Source organism: Lycium barbarum, chromosome 1 (genome assembly GCF_019175385.1).
Source record: "Lycium barbarum isolate Lr01 chromosome 1, ASM1917538v2, whole genome shotgun sequence".
NCBI classification, from domain to species: domain Eukaryota; kingdom Viridiplantae; phylum Streptophyta; class Magnoliopsida; order Solanales; family Solanaceae; genus Lycium; species Lycium barbarum.
The window spans coordinates 126,495,441-126,519,585 of NC_083337.1; the positions used below are offsets into that span (position 1 = coordinate 126,495,441).

The following is a 24,145-nucleotide window of genomic DNA, read 5'->3' on the forward strand; positions in this document are numbered from 1 at the left end:
GATGCTAATGGGAAGTTCAAGTACTTTTTTGTAGCCTACAAGGCTTGGATGCTTGGTTTTGCGCAAATGAGAAAAGTCATAGCTGTCGATGGGACATTCTTGAAGAGCAAGTACGAAGGAGTGTTATTGTCGGCCGCGGCGCAAGATGCGGAGAATCATGTTTTTCCTGTGGCATTTTGTGTAGTGGACAAGGAGTGTGATGCCTCATACAAATATTTTTTTGAACAAATGAGAAGCTTTATAGATGATACCAAAGAGTTGTGCATAATTTCTGATAGGCATCCAAGTATCAAAAAGGCAGTTTCAATTGTCTTCCCTTTATCTCATTAAGGTTGTTGCATGAAGTACCTTGGGGAAAATCTCCGAACCACCTTTCACAATACGAAGGTCATATCTCAGTTTTATAAAGTAGCAAAATCGTACAATATAGATGAGTTCAATGACCATTTCAATCAAATCAGAGATACCGTCCCTGGGGCCGCCGAACATTTTGAACGTGTTGGATTCCACAGATGGAGCAGGGTATTCTTCCTAGGAAATAGGTATTCATACATTACCTTTCCAACAAATAACACATATGTTGGAACAACTATCTAACTTGTTGCAACAGGTAAGTTAGTTGTTCCAACAACCCACTTAGTTGTTGCATCTTGGTATGACACAGAGACCATAACTGAAGCTCTCTCCAACAAGTAACACATCTGTTGGAACAACTAACTCACTTGTTGCAACAGGTCAGTTATTTGTTCCAACAACTCACTTAGTTGTTGCATTTTGTTATGGCACAGAGACAATAACTTAAGCTCTCTCCAACAAGTAACACATCTGTTGGAACAACTAACTCACTTGTTGCAACAGGTGATTTAGTTGTTCCAACAACTCACTTAGTTGTTTCATTTTGTTATGACACAGAGACAATAACTGAAGCTCTCTCCAACAAGTAACACATCTGTTGGAACAACTACCTCACTTGTTGCAACAGGTGAGTCACTTGTTCCAACAAACCACTTAGTTGTTGCATCTTGGTATGACACAGAGACCATAACTGAAGCTCTCTCCAACAAGTAACACATATGTTGGAACAACTACCTCACTTGTTGCAACAGGTGAGTCACTTGTTCGAACAACCCACTTAGTTGTTGCATCTTGGTATGACACAGAGACCATAACTGAAGATCTTTATTTTCACAGGTATAATCTTATAACGTCAAACATTGCTGAGTCGGTGAATTTAATGTTCAATGTTGAAAGAGAGTTTCCCATTACTGCTTTATTTGATGCCATAAACAGGAGATTTGCAGAAAAATTTCATGAGAGACGTATGGAGTTCATCGACTCACCAAACATCTTTGTTCCTTCAGTTGAATTTTTTTTTTCAAAATTTGTCAACTTGGGGAACAAGTTGTTAGCCCATCAAATAGCCAACTACAAGTTCAGCATCATCGGTCACGGTGCAGTTGCGAGACAGTCGATCTGCAAAGTAGATCTTGTACTTGTAGAGTTTTTGACCTGGACAAAATACCTTGTCCACATGCAATGGCAGCGCTTCGTGTCCAATATGGTGACGACTTTGGAAGGCGGATTTATGACTACTCATCTCCATATTATAAGGTGGAGAATTACATAATTGCATATTGTGAGGAAATTTGTCATGTGCCTTCTGAAGAATCTTGGGAAGTTCCTTTGGAGATTTTAGAGAGAGAGATACCTCCTCCATATGTTGATCCAAGCAAACCCGGAAGAATGCGGACAAAGAGGAGGCGCGGAATCGGGGAATCATTTCCAACGAGGAAAAACAAATGCTCCTTATGCAAAACAGCTGGCCACAAAAAAACAACATGTCCAAGCCTAAATGCTCCATAGTTGTAAATTGCATTATGCTTTAACAATAGTTATCTGTTGGAACTTTATGACATTGTAATGTTATTATTTCTTAGCATGGTAATTTATGTTTAACTTCCAGCAAGCAATAAATCTGTTGCAACAACCAAGTTATATGTTGGTGTTTTTTCAACTAAGTTATGTGTTACAACATGTGTTTTATCCAACACGAGTAAGGATTTGTTCAACAACTTAATCACTCAAAAGAAACAGATATTACAATTGTTGCGACAGATTCTACATATGCTGCAACAGATATTGTATTTGCTGCAACAGATACTGTACTTGCTGCGACAGATACTATAGCCGCTACAACAGATACTATAGTTGTTGCAACATATATTCTACTTGCTGCAACATATATTGTACTTGCTGCAACAGATACTGTACTTGCTGCAACGGATACTATAGCCGCTCCAACAGATACTATAGTTGTTGCAGCAGATTACTCACATGGTGGAGCAGATACTATACTTGCGGGAGCAGATACTATACTTGCTGCAGCAGATTACTCACATGCTGCAGCAGATACTACTTGGTTCACCCATATTTAGTGATCAACTACTCGATTCACCCATATTTAGTGATAAACAAAGGAAATCAACCATATTTAGTGATAAACAATGGAATACTTAATCAATTTGATATATTTTTAGTCAGCGAAGAGGATCTCCTAAGCCAGCATGCACTAAATCGAGTGATCATTAGAGCGAATTGATGTGAACTACTCGATTCACCCATATTTAGTGATAAACAAAGGAAATCAACGATATTTAGTGATAAACAATGGAATACTTAATCAATTTGATATATTTTTAGTCAGCGAAGAGGATCTCCTAAGCCACCATGCACTAAATCGAGTGATCATTAGAGCGAATTGATGTGAACTACTCGATTCACCCATATTTAGTGATAAACAAAGGAAATCAACCATATTTAGTGATAAACAATGGAATACTTAATCAATTTGATGTATTTTTAGTCAGCGAAGAGGATCTCCTAAGCCAGCATGCAATAAATCGAGTGATCATTAGAGAGAATTGATGTGAACTACTCGATTCACCCATATTTAGTGATAAATAATGGAATACTTAATCAATTTGATGTATTTTTAGTCAGCGAAGAGGATCTCCTAAGCCAGCATGCACTAAATCGTGTGATCATTAGAGAGAATTGATGTAAACTACTCGATTCACCCATATTTAGTGATAAACAAAGGAAATCAACCATATTTAGTGATAAATAATGGAATACTTAATCAATTTGACGTATTTTTAGTCAGCGAAGAGGATCTCCAAAGCCAGCATGCACTAAATCGAGTGATCATTAGAGCGAATTGATGTGAACTACTCGATTCACCCATATTTAGTGATAAACAAAGTAAATCAATCATATTTAGTGATAAATAATGGAATACTTAATCAATTTGACGTATTTTTAGTCAGCGAAGAGGATCTCCAAAGCCAGCATGCACTAAATCGAGTGATCATTAGAGAGAATTGATGTGAACTACTTGATTCACCCATATTTAGTGATAAACAAAGGAAATCAACCATATTTAGTGATAAATAACGGAATACTTAATCAATTTAATGTATTTTGTGGTAACAACTAAGTAAATTGTTGCAACAGAAGATCCATATGTTCGAACAGATTCTTTACTTATTGCAACATCTTAAGCAGCTGCTGGATTATTTGCAACAGAAGATCCATATGTTCCAACAGATGCCTTACTTGTTGCAACAACTAAGTAAATTGTTGCAAGATTCTTTACTTGTTGCAACAACTTAGGTAAGTTAGTTGTTCCAACAACTCACTTAGTTGTTGCATTTTGTTATGACACAGAGACAATAACTGAAGTTCTCTCCAACAAATAACACATCTGTTGGAACAACTACCTCACTTGTTGCAACAGGTGAGTCACTTGTTCCAACAACCCACTTAGTTGTTGCATCTTGGTATGACACAGAGATCATAAATGAAGCTCTCTCCAACAAGTAACACATCTGTTGGAACAACTACATCACTTGTTGCAACAACAAAGTAAATTGTTGCAATAGAAAATCCATATGTTCCAACAGATTCCTTACTTGTTGCAACAAGTGAGGTAGTTGTTCCAACATATCTGTCACTTGCGTAAAACTACTGAAACAACTTAAACAATATATAAGGGTACTGAGCATATAATACATATTTAACAAATTTACATAATGTGTTCATCCACCATAATTCAAATGCAAGCAAAAAATGAGAGAAATTGTTTAATGCAAACATAGTTTAAGAGAAATTGTTTGTCCCCACATTAGGGCTCCAACACCTTATCAATAATTCCACAAGCCCACCTGCATTGCATCCTCTCCACAATATTGTCACTCAATAAGGTATCGGGCTTGGTCATATTCGTGCGGGTAAGCAAAGCTTCAACAAAAGCAAGTGACCAGGAAGCACATGCCTTATTGGTCTCATTGTGGGGGATATCCTTCTTCCGAACAAAATTCCATGATTCATTTAGTAACTTTTCAGGTAAGTGTGAGAACATGCCACTCTGCTTTAGCAACTTGGGGAACAAATCCATTAACGGCTGCATGTGGCAGAAGAAATCACCGTCGTCATTACATGGAATGTTGCAATCATAAACATTTATGATACCCTCCTCAATGATGATCTCAACAGTGACAAAATGGTTGTCATTAATATTCATGACAACTATGATCCTTTTGGCACCAATCCACTCGCAGCCACCTGGGTAGGGCACACTACCTCTGGGAAAAGCGAGACAATCATCGTCCCACCTAAAGAGAGCAAGTCTTTGATCATAGGGCACGACACCCACATTTGTAGACTCATCGGAAAATCCTAAGTACCTGTTGCGACAGTAATGGTAGAAGTTGAGGTCCATGATTCTATCAGAGGAATCATAGTACTCAGGGAAATTGAGCTGCCTCATGCGCATCAGCAATAAGATTTCATCTACATACTGCAGTAAAAGTATCAAAACAGTCAGTCACTTGCTGCAACAGGTAGTTAGAGTTGTTGGAACAACTAGTGAACTTGCTGCAACAGGTTATTAACTTGTAGGAACAACTAGTTAACTTGTTGCAATAAGTTAGTAACTTGTTGTAACAACTAGTTAACTTGTTGCAACAAGTTCATCGAATTACATGACATGTTCAAACAGCATACTGAATTATATACATGAGTGTTGAAACTTACCCAATCCTCCCACCATTCGTGCATGTTTGTCATAACCTTGAAGTCTTCGGCCCCAAATTCATGCATTGAGTACAGTGCTCTCCCACTCTTTTTGGATTTGATCAAGGTTTCAAGCTTCTTCTTTTTTGGGGGGTTTACACGCTTAAAAACATCAACTTTTTTCAGCACTTGTGGCACAACTTCAGCAGGAGGAGTAGCAATAGACTTCTGTGGAGTACTTGTTTTCCTTGCTCTACAAGGAAGCAAGTGCCTTGGAAATTGTTTTTGCCCTCTTGCGAATCCCAATAGGAGTATAGGGTGAGATGAGCTTTTTGGATGGCTGGACACCCCTCTTGGACATCAAACTCTTTATAGCTGAATTCGTATCTTTTTGTGCCTGAAGCAACTCTTCAACCTTGTTTATCAAACCTTCCATTTTCAGCCTGCAAGTACTGCATTCACAAGCACAAGAATACACCTTGGAGGAACCGGCACCAACTGAAGAATATCTACCCAACCTATAAGGGATATCTGTGGTCTGCCCACCACCACCACTTTGGGGAGTATATCCACCAACTCCACCACCAACTCTGTTAGACCCCGTATTTTATACGTCGAGTTATTCGCGAAGGAATCGACGTGAGGTAGAAACCTCGGATTTTTAATTTCTAAACTAGACCTAATCGGTTATAAATTTTACTTAGTGTAAAAATGTTATTGGAGATTAGGAATTACTTAATTGTGGGTTAAGTAAAAATTTGTGACAATAATGAGCCAACAAGAGCATCAAACGTCCAAGGTAAAAAGGATGACTCAAAGTCATCTAAAATAAGGCTAATGGAAGACATACAAATGTGTAATTAAATGTTGATTCATCTACTACATTTTCAACATATTGTGGACAATTAAATTTGGAAGAAACATACATGTTACATTCGGCCATAGGGCTGAAAAATTTGAGGAAAAAAGTTGGAGCATACAATTGAATATTTGAGCATCTACTACTTTATGAAAGTATACATTATTTTAGGAAGACATCACATGGTGGAGGGATCACTTTACATTAAATATTGCTCATCCATCTTGGCATGATTACAATAGACAAAGGGTTATGTATGAATAATTCACCACACTTACAATTGTCTTGTAAACAATTGAAAAGAATGAAGAAAGGAGAGACAAGGGAAGTAGGCTAGCCGAAAGTGAAGGGAAAGAATTAGAAACAATTTAAGTGTAAAGTTAATGGAATGACTCATTCCATAAGTGGAGCATGGGACCAACTTGTAAGCATCATATTTGAACCAAATAATGACCAAGAGATCATCCATCACAATTCATTTCTACTACACAACACAAAGAAAGAAAAACCTAATTCTAGAGAGAGAAAGTCTCGGCCAAGGGACTGATTTTTGAGCCCTTTGAGTCTTGATCCAAAAATTATTTTCCAAGGTGTTTCAAACCTTTAGAAGGTCCCTAGAACGTGAAGATAGTCTTTGGAGCAACAAGAACCATTTTCATCTCAAATCACAAACTCTAGCCAAGTAGAGAAGTCAAGTTGTCAAGGTAAGATCTAACTTATTTTGCTTGTATTAAGGGTGATGTAGATGAGTAAATATAAGTTGTATACATGCAATTATGTGTGTTGATGTTGGAACATTATAGTAGTTATGGGGTTATATGTGTTGAAGTTGAAGTATGGTTGTAACTTGATGAACATGAATCACATGCATAAAATCATGAAAGTTGGTGTTGGAATGTTAGTTGGCCGTAGGGACTGTTTTGGTGGAGTTAATGGACTGATTTTCTTTAATAAATATGGTTTTTACTATCATATATCTCATGGTAAAAAGAATGAAAAGAATTGGAAGGTTAAAGGTGAAGTTATGTTAGTATGAAAATGATTGAATCTATGATTTTATGTGAAGTGATGTTGAAGCATGTTGAAACCGTTTGTGGACTGTTTTGTGAGGAAGTTAGTGAACTGTTTTTACATGATATTTTGATTGTTATTATCATGAATTTTATGATGTAATGAAGGTGTTTAATGGTTGGAGTTGAAACTAAAGTCATTTGTGAGTTGTTGTAAGGATTGTAGAAGTGACGATGTAGCTTAGTTGCGTATGAATTGATGTTGTACTTGTCGTGTGGATATCTGGTCATAACTTACTGAAATTATATGAAAAGAATACATGAAATAATGTGTAAGAATCATATGTGGTTTGCTTAGTATGTTCGTAAACGTTTGCAAGAATTCCGAACATTGTTTAGGGACTGTTTTGGACATGTTGTTGGACTGTTTTGGATATGTTGTGGTAATGGACTGTTTTGGACTTGTTGTTTTCATCAAGTTGGAAAAAATAATTATAGTTAAGAGTATACATCATGTTGTCATAGTGGTTGGGCTGTTATAGAATCGTTTCAACGAAATAATATGACTATAGATTAACAAGAATAAATTGGATGTGTCATAATCGCATGTACACTATTATCTAGTGTTGTAAGGTGCGGGCTGTTTTGACACGTTGTTGTTATTGAACTTGGAAGATTAATGATAATTAAGATTATGCTTTGTATTGTATGTTGGATGGGCTGTTATAAGTTGTTACATGCAAACGTTAAGGCTACGAACTATTAGAAGTAACTTGAGAATGTAGTAGCCGTATGTGAATCGTTATTGCATGTTGTGAATGTGGGTTGTTTGGAATATTGTGTGGGATGTACGGATTGATATTGAACATATAATTATTGATGTTGGGCTGGTTATATGTACTTGGTTTGGATACAAGAGCAAACGACGCCTAAACATCTAGAAAGGAGTTACTAACGTTAGAATACGTTTTGACTCTCCCCGTAACTTAAACGTAGTTGTTGACATCTTAATATAGGTTGAGATATTATTGGGCAGCGTATACATATTGTGAGACGAATAAGCGCTAAAGGTATGTGAAGCTAACCCTTCTTTCTTTTTGGCATGATCGTTGTGAAATGAATATACGATATATATACGATTTCAAAGGAAACTCCTATTCCTAGAGCCACTAGGATGACTATTGATTTTTTATTCCCATAACTTATGTTTTGATTCATCTATATTAATGTGTACACATGATTTCAAAGATTCATTTTGATATAATCCACAGGGACATCCGAAAGGTATATGAGATGACTATTATTTGAAATTGCGACCGATGGTTCGTGTTGACTATTCTATTGAGTCTTTAAAAATGTTTTTAATTGCATATAGTTTCTCACTACTCTGCTCGTGCATATCTCAATATATCTTTCACCGAGTCCCGGGCCGGGTATGTTATCGTGCACACTTTCACTGTATTGTTCGCTGAGTTCCTCATTAAAGGGTCGGGTACAATATATATATATATATATATATATATGTATATTCTGAATTTATGCTGTGTTATGAAGTTATGCTGTGATATGAAGTTATGCTGTGTTACGGAGATATGCTGTGTTATGGCGCCAGAGACGGGGTGGCGACCATGTTCACCGAGTCCCATAATGGGGCCGGATATGATATATGATGTTGACATGCATGAATTATGTTTCAAAAGCAAGTACTTGGCATTCTGGTTATTGTACTCATTTTCTGTACCTCTTATTTCAATTATGATCCCGTTTTCTGTATTTTATGCTTTACATGCTCGGTACATATTCCGTACTGACCCCCTTTCTTCGGGGGGCTGCGTTTCATGCCCGCAGGTGCAGACATTCGCTTTGGTGATCCGACAGCTTAGGATTTTCCCCTTCTGCTATTTTGGAGAGCTCCATTGTTCCGGAGTCCAGACTTTGGTACAAATCCTTCTCGGATATATATTTATATGCCTATGTGGACTAAGGGTACGACGGGGCCCTGTCCCGTCATATGTTACGTTACTGTTGATACTCTTAGAGGTCTGTGGACATATGTGTGGGTTGTGTATGAGTTCTATTCAGCTATGTCTATACGATGTTCTGTGATATGATATTCGTCCATATGATGGCAGCCTTGCCGGCTTGTATATGATATTGTTATATAATGGCAGCCTTGTCGGCTTGCGTATTATTTCATGATGAGATCGTTATAAGACCCATATTGAGTTTGATGTGAAATGAACATATAGTTAAAGAGTATGTATGCGGGTGTCCATGTCGGGCACCATTCATGGCCTACGGGGTTGGGTCGTGACAAACTCCATCACCACCACCATCATCATCTCTTCTTTTATCAGCAAGACCTTCCACTGCTTGTCTTGCAACATCAACAACAGTATTCGTATCAACAGCATCACCAACACCATCACCATCACCACCACCATCAACAACACCAGCCCTTATGATGGTTGTGGCTCCAACCAATTCTTCTTTTATCTGATCAATCAATTCATCATGCACAGATTCCCTATGCCCTAAACTAACGAGGCATGGCATCTGCACCTCTCGTTTTGTCGGAATAAGCCTTGGATGTACAACCTACAACAAACAAACAGATATATTCAACCAATAAGTGTGTAATCTGTTGGAACAACCCCCACATATGTTTCAACAACCTCCTAGGTTGTTGCAGCATATTCTTTAGCTGTTGGAAAAACCAAAACAGCTGCTGCAGCTTCCTCTGCAACTGTTCTGATATTTTCCAACAGATTGTGAACCTGTTGCAACAACTGATCAAGTTGTTCCAACATCTTAGGAGTTGTTGCAACATATTCACTATCTGTTGGAAAATATCAGAACAGTTGCTGCAACTTCCTCAGCAACTGTTTTGATTTTTCCAACATATTCTGAGGTTGTTGCAGCAGATAAATGTATCTGTTGCAACAAGTAGTTACTTCTTATAAAACTATTCAGGGATATTTTCCAATAGATTCTGACTTACTGCTTCCTTGGGGGGGGGGGGGGGGGTAAAAAGATCAAGATTCATTTTTTTGTTGCTGTTTTTGGTAGTCAACCATCTGAGGATCCTTGGAAAACAAACTTCTTCTGAGTAGTCCCTGACTTGACTCCGTAGGTGAGGAATGACTTCAAATGCCCAAGCCTAGAAAAAATTATGCCACCAAAAATCAGAATAATCAATGAAGGAAAAGAATTAAAAAGATTTAACATTGAAGAAAGAAAGTTTACCATGAAGGCCCAAGGGAAGCCATAGATGTTGGAAGTCTTCACATTAGGGTTCAAAGCTTTGCACAAATATTCAACAGTAAAATTAAAACTTTTATGACCCCATGGATAGTTATTGAATGCCTCATGATCCTCCGACAGTTTAATCAAACCAAGTTCTATATTATTCTTTACATCCCTTGCCTAAAGAATAGAATTCACAAACCAAACTAAGCACAATGACTCCTTGTGCTTTCTTGACATAGTTTCTGACTTCAAGTCTGCTAGCAAATCTGCTGCCTTGTAGCTCTTTCCACAAACATCCACTAAATCCAAATCATCATCAACCTTGGATTTGCCTTTCTTGGCTGCCTTGGATGACTTGGGTGTCTTGGCTCCCTTGGATGACTTGGGTGTCATGATTCCCTTCTTTAATGTAACTGTAGGAAGAGGCTGAGAAGGATCATGACACCTCAGTCCGGTGATTATGGCAAACTCCTTGATGCCAAAACAAACTGGCATGCCGTAGTAGTTTATCCATATCTCATCAGTTTTGCTGCAAATAATTCTTCGTTTGAGAAGACCATACACAATGGTCATTTGAAACCTTGCATTGTTGTCCTCAGGAAAATCTAGATACATGCCAAAACATGTGGCCCTGAAGAAATCCTCCAAGTCCTCCTCCTGAAGTATCTTCCTAAAGTGATCAAAGGGCTTATCCATGACTGATTTTACAACAAGATCACCATTCAAATCACCTAGTTTATCCATCGGCATCTGCACACGGAACTTCTCAATACTGAAAGTTTTGACAACTTCATCAGTGGAAGGTCTGTCAATATCAGTCCCAATAGAAGAATCAACAGGCCCGGTCGCCGACCATTCAAAAGATGCAATTTTATCCTCTTCATTGTCATCATTATTTACATCATCTTCTTCTTTTTCTTCTTCTTCTTTATTTTCAGCATTGTTTTCTTCTTCTTCTTTATCTTCTTATTCTTCTTCTTCTTCTTCTTCTTCTTCTTCTTCTTCTTCTTTATCTTTTTCTTTTTCTTTTTCTTCTTTTTCTTCAGCTGCTTCTTCTTCTTCTTCTTCTTCTTCTTCTTCTTCTTCTTCTTCTTTATTTTGTTCTTGTTCTTCTTCTTTATCTTGATCTTCTTTACTTTCTTTGCCAGAAACTCCTACTTGAAAGGTTTCCTGTTCAGCAGTTTGATCAGAAAGAATATTTGCCTGTTCAGCAAGATCATCTAATGATAGCCCCTTAGCTCTTTTACTAACTGTAGATGATTTCGATGATTCCTCCCCTTTTCTTTTTCGTGAAGACATTTTATCTGCACACAGGAGATAAGCAAAAACACTTTCAATTGATTTGTGCACCATTTAAAGTAAATAAAAAATGAATTTTTACAAGAGCTGAAGCATATGTTGCAACAAGTGTGTAATATGTTGGAACAACTCCATCATATGTTCCAACAACTTCATAAGTTGTTGCAACAGATTATACATCTGTTGGAAAATATTAATACAGTTGCTGCAACTTCCTCAGCAACTGTATTGATTAATTCCAGCAGATGGATAATCTGGTGCAACAACTGGTAAAGTTGTTGGAACATATGATTGAGTTGTTCCAACAGACTAATCTGTTGGAAACCATCAGAACAGTTGCTGCAGCTTCCTCAGCAACTGTTTTAACAATTTTCAACAGATTTTAAATCTGTTGCAACAACATATTCACTTGCTGCAACAACCTCAGCAACTGTTGGATTTTTACTAACAGATTAGAAATCTGTTGCAACAGATTACTCAGCTGTTGGGTAAAAACAAAAAAAAATGGCAAGGCCATTTTTCCTAAGCCTTACAAGGACAACAATAGGACAACAACATTTATTTCACTATCAGGCTGCAATATCAGTGTATTACAAACACACAACAATAAAAAATTGAACAAAATACACAGCATTGCATAGACACCCTGCCCATGTTCTTCCTCTTCTTCTTTAACCAAAATTAGTCATTTTCGTACTTTTATTTCAAAACTCTAACTTTTGAACCAGAAAAAACATTTGTTTCAATACAAACACACAATCATCACAAGTTAAACAAAATAAACCAACCTCAACTGTCAAACAAGTGCTGAAGTTGCTGCAACAACTTACTCAGCTGTTGGAAAAAATCTAAAAAAAATTCAAACCCTTTTTTCGAAACCCCAAGGAGAACAAGAACACAAAAAGTACCAAAAACCATAATTTCACAACCACATACACTATTTAACAACACAGAAACCCCAACAAGTGGAACAAATAGAGCAAATGCGGGTTTTGTCAAGCCCAACAAGCCCTTTTTTCGAACTCCTAAGGAGAACGAGAACACAAACAACACCAAAAACCAGAATTTCACAACCACATACACTATTTACAAACACACAAACCCCAACAACTCGAACAAATACAGCAAATAAGGGTTTCTCAAGCATTGAACAACAAAATAAACAACATTGCAGACAAACCCATGTTATTCTTCTTCTTCTCTGACCAAAATCATCATTTTCTCACTTTGATTTCAAAACCCTAACTTTAAAAGAAGAAAAAGTTGAGCGATTTTACTTGAGAGAAATGGAGAGCAGCAGTCCGTATGAGACTCGGCTTTTGAAGAGGTTGAAGACGGTTTCAACAAGCACATTTAGCAGTTGAGATCAGTTCGTGGGTTTGAAGTTGAAAGTTTGAAGGAGCAGTTGAGATTAGTTCTTGTTTTGAATGAAGTGCGTGTGGTTTGGTTTGATATTGGACCGATGTTGATTTTGAAATAAATGGGGGGTTGGATTAAATGATTTGGGGTCTTTTTTGTATTTTATAAAAGATTAACAAGTTTGGCAAAATACATTTTCAACCCCAATATTCTTAATCCCAAATTTAATTGGGTTTTGACTTGATGTGGTCCCTACAAGTCACCTCTAGTAATTTCCAAACTTAAAGGTCACCTTCAGTTAAATTTTCGCAGACTCTTGATAATCAATGGACTGTAGTGCAACCTAGTTGTATCGAACAACTGGAAAGTGCTACAGCACGTGTCATTGAGAAAGAAAAAGAACGTTGAACTGAAAATACCAAAATGCCCCTAAGAGATGATATTATTTCGAGAGTACCCTTCGTCGTACGAGGGAACTTCCACTTATTAATAGTTTAAATTAAATTTAAATTAAATATACGCCCCTGACTATAAGAGGTGGAGTGAGGAGTTTGAAGGTCAATAACTACCTGGCTGCTAATATTAACCTATTGAACATTCATCAGAAGCAACAACGTCACGAGTAGGAATTCAGTGATTCCTTGAGTTCTATAGTTCAATTGGACTTTCCTTGTTAACTCCGGCAAAGAAAATAAATGACGCGATAAGTAAGGGGGTCAAGAGAGATGGAGATTCCCAAAGATAAATGATGGTTTTCCTAGAGTAATGAATATCAGTTCTTTTATTATCGTGGGGTGTATTGGAATGGTTGAAATCCCTCCATCTTTAATCAGAAGTCTCTGATTTATAAAAGTGAAAACCTCTTTATGGAAGGCGCTTTACTCCACTTTCTTAGTGGGCTTACTTAGCGTGAATTCAAATTAGTCTGGCTAATGAACTTCTGATACCAAAACGGTTAGCCCCAAGAACGACCAAAAAAAAAAAAAAAAAACAGATCCTTCAGATCCAAATAACTTATGTGTTTTCAAGATGTGTTTAGAGCCCGTTTGGATTGGCTTATAAGTTGCTTATAAACTGTTTTTCAGCTTTTTTGAGTGTTTGGCTGGCCAACTTAAAGTCATTTTGTGCTTAAAATAAGCTCAAAAAAATAATTGAGCCCATTTGACTTAGCTTATCTAAAGCAGTTTATAAGCTGAAAACAGCTTATAAGCCAAAAAAAAAAAAAGTTAGACTACCCCAACTTATTTTTTTTAGCTTATAAGCTGCAAACAGCTTATAGGCATAAGCACATCCAAACAGGCTCTTAGTCTACAAATACATTTACAAAATGAAAAGAACAAGCTCGTCCCCATAAGCTACCTCATGATAGAGGGATATAATAATTGGTTTGTTGAACTTGATAATTGCTAGCTAGTTCCCATTTGTCAAAAAGGGCGTCGCACTATAACTGCTGAAGTCATTCTGTTGAACTTTAGCAATTGCATTCAATCAAGATATTTATTATAGTGCTAACAGCATATTCCAAGTATCTTGCCCTTTGGGAAGTCTCTTCCGGCCGGAGTCTTATCATTCGTTAGCCATCTTTAGTTGTTATTCCATTTCATTCGTTTCAATGTATATGATGCAATTTAATCGGATACGATTATAACATCTGTATAGTCATAGATATTTATCGTTTATCATTAAGGATAATTAGGAAGTTCAACTGAAGTTAGTTTAGTTTAAAATGTGTTATTCTTTTTAAAATGAACTAATTTAAAAAATAGTTTTGTTATAGTAGGTATTATAGCAATTAACTCTCCGGTGCATGTCCTATTATATTGTGTTCATACCTGAAATTTGCATGTCTTCCAAGTCCAACGAACAGAGTTTAAAGAGAAACTAATTGCTCATATATTGTTTCGTGTAGGGCTCATATATTGTTTCGTGTAGGCCTCAAAAAGGCTGCTGAGAATGGACCCCCTGTGAGTGAATTCCAACCAAACCGTAAAAACTTGACACAAGTCAATAAGATAATAAAACAAGTCCAAATAATTCATAGTGCGATCTTCGCTAAGCATATTTCACTATGACTCAGTTCTGATCGTCCCTTTTTCCTGAAGTGACTAAATTAATTCATAATGCTAACAGACATCATTATCTCGAAGTACTTTTTTTTTTTTCTATAAAAATGTGTTGTACGCACTAGATCAAAATATCTCAAATAAATTACAATCCAAAGTTAATATTTTTAGGCAATATCATGGCACTGGAAGATGCAAGACGTGGTGATTACACAGTAAGTTTCATCAGAAAATCTATAGTAAAAGCCAGTGGTCCAATTCCAGAGCACCATATTCTCACACTTTCAAATCTCGACCTCCTCTCTGGACGCTTTCCAGTGACATATTTTTACGTCTATCGCGAAGCAAAACCTAACGACTCATCAGCTTCAATCGCGGATGAATTAAAAAAGTCCCTTGCTAATTGCCTATCACATTTCTATCCATTTGCTGGTCGAATTATTCCAAATCCAGAAACAAATGAGCCTGAAATTGTATGTGATAATACTGGTGCTTTGTTTCTGGAAGCACAAGCCAGCATTTCACTAACAGAACTTGACTTGTATTATCTCAACAAGTGTCTGGAGGGGAAATTAGTTCCAATAAATCAGGAGTTTCCGGTACAAGTCCAACTCACAAATTACAAATGTGGAGGCATATTTATAACATTCACATTTGACCATGCGTTAGGCGATGCTAGTTCCTTTAGTAAGTTTCTACTAATGTGGTCCGAGATAGCGAGAAAAAAACGGCTCTCTTTCTCGCCGGATCACAGGCGTTATCTTCTTCGTGGTCGGGACCCGCCTATTTACAACCCTTCCTTTGACCAATCGTTCATTTCATGCTCCCTACATGATATACACAACATATTGACCCCGAGGAAATTGCTTAAGCGCCTATACTACATTGATGCATCGAGCATCGATAGGCTGCAAAAATTGGCATCAATTGATGGTACCAAAAGGACAAAAATCGAGGCGTTTTCAGCTTATATCTGGAAGATTATGGTCAAAGCAATTGATAAAGACCACCACAACAAGTGCAAGATGGGATGGCTAGTAGATGGAAGAACAAGGATATGCAATAAAAATGAGAAAGTAACGGAGAACTATATCGGAAATGCCTTATCTATAGCCGTTGGAGAAGCAAATGTGAATGAAATTGAGCACGCGTCTATATCTGACGTCGCGAATAACGTGCACAATGCTATATCTAAAGTGACAAGTGCAGAACATTTCTTGGATTTAATTGATTGGATTGAATGGAACAAGCCTGGGTTGATGCTCTCAAAGGTTGTCCTCGGACAAGGTGGTCCGACTATTGTGGTTTCATCAGGACGGAGATTCCCGGTGGCTGAAGTGGATTTTGGATTTGGAACTCCAGTTCTAGGAACAGTGTACTCTACAATAAAAAAGATTGGAGTTGGTTACATTAACCAAAGGCCAGGTGCTAAGGGTGATGGATCTTGGACTATTTCAGCTATATTGTGGCCTGAGATGATTGAGGCATTAGAATCAGATACAGAACATGTTTTTCAACCTATGACTTCAGACCATCTTAAAATTATCTAGCCCTCTGGTGTATTCAGAGAGGAAACTGTTGACATTCCTAATTTAGAAGCATCTTTCCAAATTAAGGATTTCTATTTTCAGATTCTATGTACTCCCTCGGTTTCATTTTAGTTGACCCATGTTGTTATTCCTAATTACTCCTCTTCTTATCTAAAGCACACGACTACTCTATACATACACCTTCCACTTTTTTCCTCTACCGGATGCCATATGCATACAACCCTAGTTTTTATTACAACCGCAGTTTTTTATTTTGAAAACATATGCGCCCTACTCACTCACTTCCTGCCATCTTCTTCTTCTTCTCTACCTTTCATTATTTTTTGAAAAATGCCGAAATCTGACAAGTTTTATGTTGTATTTCGTGGTAAGACACCCGGTATATACCAGACACGGGTCGATTGTGCATATATGGCTAATGGGGTTTGTGTAAGCTTGTACAAGTCGTACAAATCAATGAGGAAGCCCTTGAAGCTTACAACAACTTCCACACCAATTATTGAAGTAAAGAGCAGGCTGCGACAATTAATGTTGATGAAAGTAGATAAGGTGACTCAACCGTAGTTTAATTGCTTTTATAGCTGGAATAATTGTTGGGGCATCTTGTATGAAGAAGATAAATGAATGAAAGATCATTTTTTTGTTGTTTGTTTGTTTAGTTTATCATAGTGATAGAAACTAAGAGTCCACCAAACAGTATTGAGAACCAGGTTCCCTCAAGTAAACGACTGAAAGTAAATAACACAAGATATTTTACGTGGAAAACTCCTTGCTCAAGGGATTAAAATCACGACCTACCCTGTAGGATTTTCAACTTCACTAAACTGAGCAACTTCAGATTACAACTCTTGCAACCTAGGAATTAAACTCTTAATCTCTCACCCCTTACAATACCACTATTGTAAGCCCTTTACAATAACTCTATTGCAAAGCTACGCAGCTTGACTAACTCTAGCCAAGAAAACAAAACAAAAAAAGTTGAGATCTATCTTATAATGACACTTCTTGAAAGTAGAGTAGGATTACGAGTAAAGAACAACATGACAAGACACAACAAACCTAAGGACTTAAAACATCTTTAGTTGTCGGGATCTGGTCATTGAGTTTGTAGCAGCCTTGTTCTTGAGAAGATCTTTACAGCAATGGCGGCTCGCAGTTGAAAATAATGTGTTTTTCAGATTTGCAAGTGTTAGGTTAAACCTTATAACATATTGTATATATATTAGAGAGCATCTAAGAATCATGTGATAAGGGATAGGGACATTTCATCTTTTAGTTTGGCTTTTAGCAAGCACGCTGCAGCTGTGCTGCTGCACTGCTGCCAGTCAATACAGTGCAGCAACCTTTACAGCTGTAGAGTTGACTTGTACGACAGAAAAAGGAATTGATCCTATCTGGTCCCTATCCACAAGGGAACAGATCCCATCTGGTTCCTCGAGCACATTTGTCAAATCATCAAAACTTAAAGTAATCATAAATTATCAATTTCCCCCTTTTTGATGATGACAAACCCATAATTTGATATTCCCCCTATGAACCAGATTCCTACTTGTTCCCCCTCCGAATCAGACTTATCTTTCAAGCATAGTAACATGTGAACATAACAACATATCAATTTTACCCTTCGAACGACATCACAACAATTTCCCCTATGCATTACCCTTGAACTTCCCCTTTTGGCATCATTGAAAAAAGTAGTAAGAGTGGCACAAGCAAAAAGAAGTTCAGAAGCATTAACTCATGGCCACTTGGGCAACACAACATTAGCAAAAACAGAACACAGACTAATACCATTGCATACAAAACAGAGCAATTTCCCAGATTTGATTAGTCATAGAAAAACATAGTAGTTCCAACAACAGAAAACATAATAATTAAATAGCCACAAGTACCAATATCATTAAGGAGGAATAAACACAGAACTTTGAAGGGATAAAAAAGGTTTAAGAACATAGGGACTGAGGAGATGGGGGACAGGGTAGGAAGAGACTAAGGGGAGAAGACTTTAAGGAGCCTGTCCATGCGTTCATTTGCAGACCTCTGATCTTGGGCCATTTGCTCGTGAAGCATCTCAAGCTTTTCTTTCAATTTCTCATTCTCAACCCTTAACTCAGTGTAGCTTGCTCTACAGCACTTGTAGGACCAGGTTCCTATGCTTTCTCCATAAGTTTAGCCTTCAGGATAGCATTCTCTGGCTTGAGTCTTTGTATCTCAACTGTAAGCTCCTCCTGGGCATCGATCAGACTCGAGATAGTAGAATTTCTGCTAACACCCCCTTTTTTTTGGCACACACTCGCACTCCTCCAAAGTTCCTATAGTGAACATCTGCTTCCTGGATCCCATAGTGGCCTTTCCTATTTTGACCTTAAAATGCTCAAAGATCCTGGTTAGAAAGAACTCATACGGAAGACCATGCTTTCCCTCTCTCGCATTGACAACCTTCACCAAATGTTCTATCATGAGAGCAGGCAAACTGATTGAGTTGTAACTTACTAGTGGCCTAAGAAGCATTAGGTCAGGGATAGAGACAATGGACTTTCGCTCAGCTCTTGGAAGCAGCAACTTGTTTACTAGCTCAAACATGAGCTGATACTCAGGCTTAAGCTACTTCTTGAAGAACCTTGCTCTGGTAGCATTTACTTCTTTCTTCACAACCAATTCCATGAACCTTTCAGAGGATTGACCAGCCACTGTCCCATTAGTTGGAAAATCAAGAATCTTAATTCTCTTTATTCAACTCAAATTCAATCCCATTCACATCTAAGACCAGGGTATCTTCATCAGTATAGAACAGATTCACATAGAACTTAGCCACCTCTTCTTCAAACATACTGGGGGCCGGAGAGACAGAGATCAACCTATTTTTGGAACTCAACAATGTCGAGAAGTTCTCTCATCCCATTTTTTTCAGCAATATCCTGGTCAAACACTCTTCCCAACAACATTTTTTGGGACTTCAGATTTTCTTTCCTCTCAGCCTCTGACAATTCAACCTTTTGTTTCTTTGAGGAACCAGGTTCCTCACTCGTTTTTTCCTTCCTTTTTCGAGAACTCTCTTTGTTCTTCTCATGCATTATATCTTCATCATCTGTTTCATGCTTTCCAACAGCCTTTCCACTCTTCATTTTTCCTTTCTTGGAGTTTTTCCTCTCAAGAGAGGTCTCCTCCAGGTTCCTTCTCAGGAGAAAGATCTCGCAGAGGTATAGTAATAGGATCAGTTTGGGGGATAACATTGATATCCAGATTGGTCCTTGAGTAGCCTTATGTCTTGTCCAAGTAGGAGCAGTCTTGAGTGCAGGGGACTCAGATTCTCCTTGGGTTGAGGAACCAAGTCCCTCAGTTTGTTTCCCTATTTCTACCATATTCATCACTTTTTCCTGACGAGGACCAGGTCCCTCATTCAGTTTCCCTTTTTCAGACACATTCACTAGTTCCTCCTGAGTCCCTTTACCACTTCCTTTAGCCTGTAAGGCTTCTACAAACTCAACAACAGTTTCAACCTCACTTTCAGTGTCATTTCCCCCAAAATTTTCTAAAGACTTATCTACCTCTTTAATAATATCAGTTAGAGTGTGGTTACCTGATTTTGCCAGGATTTTCTTAACATTTTCTTTGTCACCAACATTTTCCCGTTGCTTTGCAAAATCAATGTTGGTAACCTTATGCATGTTCCCAGTATTTAATTTCTCAGCAACAAAGGCTTGAATATTTATACTTACTCCAGCATCCACAACCTTTTGACTAGACACTTCGACCTTGTCATCCTTTTCATCCATTTCTTATGTATTTTGAAGATACTTCGACATTGAGACAGTTTGTCCACTTTCCACTGAGTCGATTTTCTCAATAGAAACAGAGGTTGAGGAAGAGGACATGAATTTCTTAGGAGTTTGACTCTTGCGAGTCTCAGGGGGACCAGAATTCGTGGGTCTAATGGGTAAGGCTGTGGGGTTTTAGTTGTTGACACCTAAGTTTTGACCTCCCGGAATTTAGTTTAATTACTCAGAGTCCCCGAGTTCAAACAGAGCAAATACCTATTTTTTGAAGGCCAAAATGATTTTATAGAATTATTCAAGAAATATTTACCATCTTATTTTGGTAAAATAATTGCTATAAATATTATAAATCATTTATAAATTAATGAGCACATTTTATAAAAAAACAATTAACAATTATTCATCTAATTGTTTAAATTGGCCAAATTGGAAAATGGCAAGTATTTTACTCTGTTTTAAAATTCAGGGAATTTGATTAATTAAATAAATTAATCATTTTAGTCCTCAATCCCCATTTAGTCAAATTATTAGAATTTATCATAATTAATTGAGTGCTCAATTATGATTTAATTTTGAAGAAATTGTTCATTTAATGGCTATAATTGAATAATCAATTAATAAGCCCAACTATGGCCCAATTGGAAATTCTCCCTATAATTGAGGTCATTTTTGCACATTTACCCTTTATTTAATTATGGGACATCATTGGTTAATCAACCAGGGGCATTTATGCAAATTAGTCGCCATAATTTGGCCAGGGGCTGTAATTTAAACAACCTGGTTTTTAAACCAAGTCACTAAAAGGACATATTTGCAAAATTAAGACCTTACTCACTTAATTAACTATTGAGGGTACCTAATTAAGGGCTTTAAATTAATCAAGCGAGTTTTAATTTTATTATTTATCGAAGCGCGTGTGACATTCCCACACGTACGTACGTATATACACAAATATACACGTGATATACATCAGGTGTATATAAGTGTATACACATAAAAAACAAAAATCATGCCCCTTATTTTAATTGGACCAAATCAGGCCCAAAAAAGGGACCGACCCGCTCCAACTCGTCAATCCAAAAGGGGTAAGACCCCCCTCTTCTTTCATTCCCCCCCCCCCCCCCCCCCCCCCCTCAAACCCTCTCCCTCTTTCCTCTCCACTTACGGCAAACCCCAGAATTTCATCTCCTCATCACTATAAGACTAAAATGGCGTAAATTTAGGCCAAGTTTGTACGAGTACAGGCCTATATGGCCAATAGAGGTAAATTTTTAATTGTTTTCGACCCCTACTGTAGGGTTACCACCACAAAGGTGAGATTTCTGCTTTATTTTTGAATTTATCTGCAATTTCAAACGTTAATCTCTGAAAACTCTTAATGGTTCTTGTTTGCATTCGTTTGAATCGAGCATTCTGATTGGTTGCTTGATAAATTGATGGATTGGGTTGAGTTTGACCCATCATAGTCGTTTCTATAACCTAGGGTTTATTTTGAGCCTTACAATCTGTGAATTTTGGGGAGGGAAACTCAATTTCTGGGGGTTCATCCCATATCACGAATTAGGGTTTGAGATTTTGGGGATTTTCTCCTATAAATAGGACCTTTACATCAATTGTTTAACAGACCTGAACACCTTCACATTTTCAAACATGTAAACTTGATTTTATCACTTACAAGCCTAAGAAGTCGAAAAATTAGGGTTTCATCTTTAAGACCCTTAAACTCCTGAGTTGAGTTTTAAGTTTTAAAATTTGTATCTTGTGTGGCTGTTTACTGGTTATTTGAGCTTTTGGGGGGAACAAATTGAGTTCTAAATCCACTCTCTTCCAGGCTGCACCTGGGAAAGGTAACATTCTATTCCATTGTATCTTTTCTGTATTTCTTTATGTGTGTTTCCATGTTTAATGTGCTTAATTTAGCTTGATATGCTTGTTTGTTGTTGTTAGATTAGTCTAGTTAGGTGTTTAACAGTTATGTTTGGCTTAATAAATTAGTATAGTTCAATTCTCATTGTCTATGTTTAGCTGTTAATTTCAGTCTACCATGCTGGAGTGTCTAACTATGATTATCTTGCTTTTAAGTTCAGTATGCCGAGTCATAGTGTAAGTTTAGGCTGTCCTTTTTAACTCCCATGGTTAGAAGGTTGGTAGATGCACCTGTTTCCCTTTGTGTGAGTTGTACATGACCAAGTTTGGAGGCCTTGTCTTGTATGCACCCTTATTGGCTTGACCTCATTGTTTCTTTGACAACTGATTCATGCCTACCTATGTTGTTGTGTGATGTTGTGCCAGATCTACTGAACTTAATGGTTTTTAGCTATGGTTTCTTGTTGCCTATCTAACAGAACTCTATACATGTCTAATATGGTGAATATCAAACCTGTGTGTCTTTGCCATCACAATAGATATCTGTTGTGCTAGCTTGTTCTAATGCTACCATGTTGTCAATTTGCTAAACACTGGATCTATGTCCTACCTGGAGTCTATTGAATTTACCTATTGCAAACGTATTTGGCTAAGCCTTAATTGTGCAATAAGATTGTCAAGAAATGTTTATTTGAGGTCCTCTGTATATGTGTAGGATCTGATAAGCTCAATAGGAAGTCTATAGATCTCTGAACATGCCTGTTTCCTCTCATTGTGATTCTGTGCAAATGTGATTAGTATAAGTTGTTATGTGTTAGAGTTCTTGTGCCTCTAAGTGCAATTATTCCATTTCTGTCTAAGTTTAAAGGGTATATGTTTGTATATTGTATGTATGCTATGTGTATAACATCTTGAGGAGGAGGTTAGATTAGTCATTATAGGTCAAGCTTGAACTCTCCCCGGTGTTAGCCATGCTTGGGATTCCTAGAAATCCCTTGGAACTTGTGCAACATCGAGAAAAAGAGGTTGAAAGCTTCCTAGTATTGACCTTCTATACATCTTCTTTAGGGTGTACACCTCTGTATACTTTGAATATACACTGCATATGTGCCTATTGATTAGCCATTTTTGGACTTTGGATGTTTATGAACATTAGACTGTTGGGCCTAAAGCCCATTATTGTTAGTCTGTTGATTTATTTGGTGTGGACTTATTTGTACAAGTTATTAATTATTTACCCCTTTTATGTGGTACCTCCCTCCTTGCATTCTTGGGCCTTCTCTGCATCAATACATGGGCCCAGTCCCAATTCTATCTAGGCTATGGGTATATGATACAAAGCAAGGGAAGCTAATATTATTAAAGGCCCAACCATGAGTGTAAATGGCGAAGGCCCAGCCATGGGTGAAAATGGCACTAACGGGGCGAGTAGCCCGTTAGTGGTTCATTTCTTTCTCTCTTCCTCATTTGATGTATTTGTAAATTTGTAATTTAAACCTTATATTAGTGAAACCCATGGGATGTAGACTTAGGTTTATCACCTAGTTGAATAGTTAATTTAAGATAAAAATGGCAACAAATCTTGTTTTCAAACGCGGGAATCAGAATTGAGTTCAATAATAAAAAATGTTTTCTTCAAACTTAATCGGATTTGTTAAAGTGTTCAATGAATGATTTCAAAATATGTGAGTTGAATTTTAAAACTGAGAAACTGAATTTTGTATAACATCAGATGATTTCCAAAAGACTAGCATTGGTTTTTGATAAAAAATGACTAAATGTTGAACCTAAAATTATACAAACACACTGATTTTGAACAGAAAATTGAGGCATTTGCTTTAATACTTGACTTTGGACCTAAAACTGCACTAAGGCTTATGGACCGAAATTGGACTTTGGATTTAGGAGCCCAACCCATTAACTGTGAACAAATTGAATACATTTTGACATTTTCTGGGCCCAAATTTGACTAAGTGTTGGACCGAAATTCTTGATATGGACAGTGATTGAGATTTGTTGGACTATGAAGATCGCATCTAGG

The 24,145-nt window shown here is 37.3% G+C and overlaps 1 protein-coding gene across 1 annotated transcript; it reads left to right on the forward strand.

Moving 5' to 3' along the window:
* The first annotated feature begins 15,007 nt into the window (after positions 1-15,007).
* LOC132637570 (coniferyl alcohol acyltransferase) lies at positions 15,008-17,114 on the forward strand. Its single transcript, XM_060354641.1, has one exon. The coding sequence runs from the start codon at positions 15,092-15,094 to the stop codon at positions 16,460-16,462; it is 1,371 nt and encodes a 456-aa protein (XP_060210624.1). The 5' UTR covers positions 15,008-15,091; the 3' UTR covers positions 16,463-17,114.
* Positions 17,115-24,145: the final 7,031 nt, after the last annotated feature.

What these genes read in the sequence shown, in the direction of transcription:
- LOC132637570 (XM_060354641.1), top strand. Translation starts at nt 15,092, where the DNA reads ATGGCACTGGAAGATGCAAGACGTGGTGATTACACAGTAAGTTTCATC.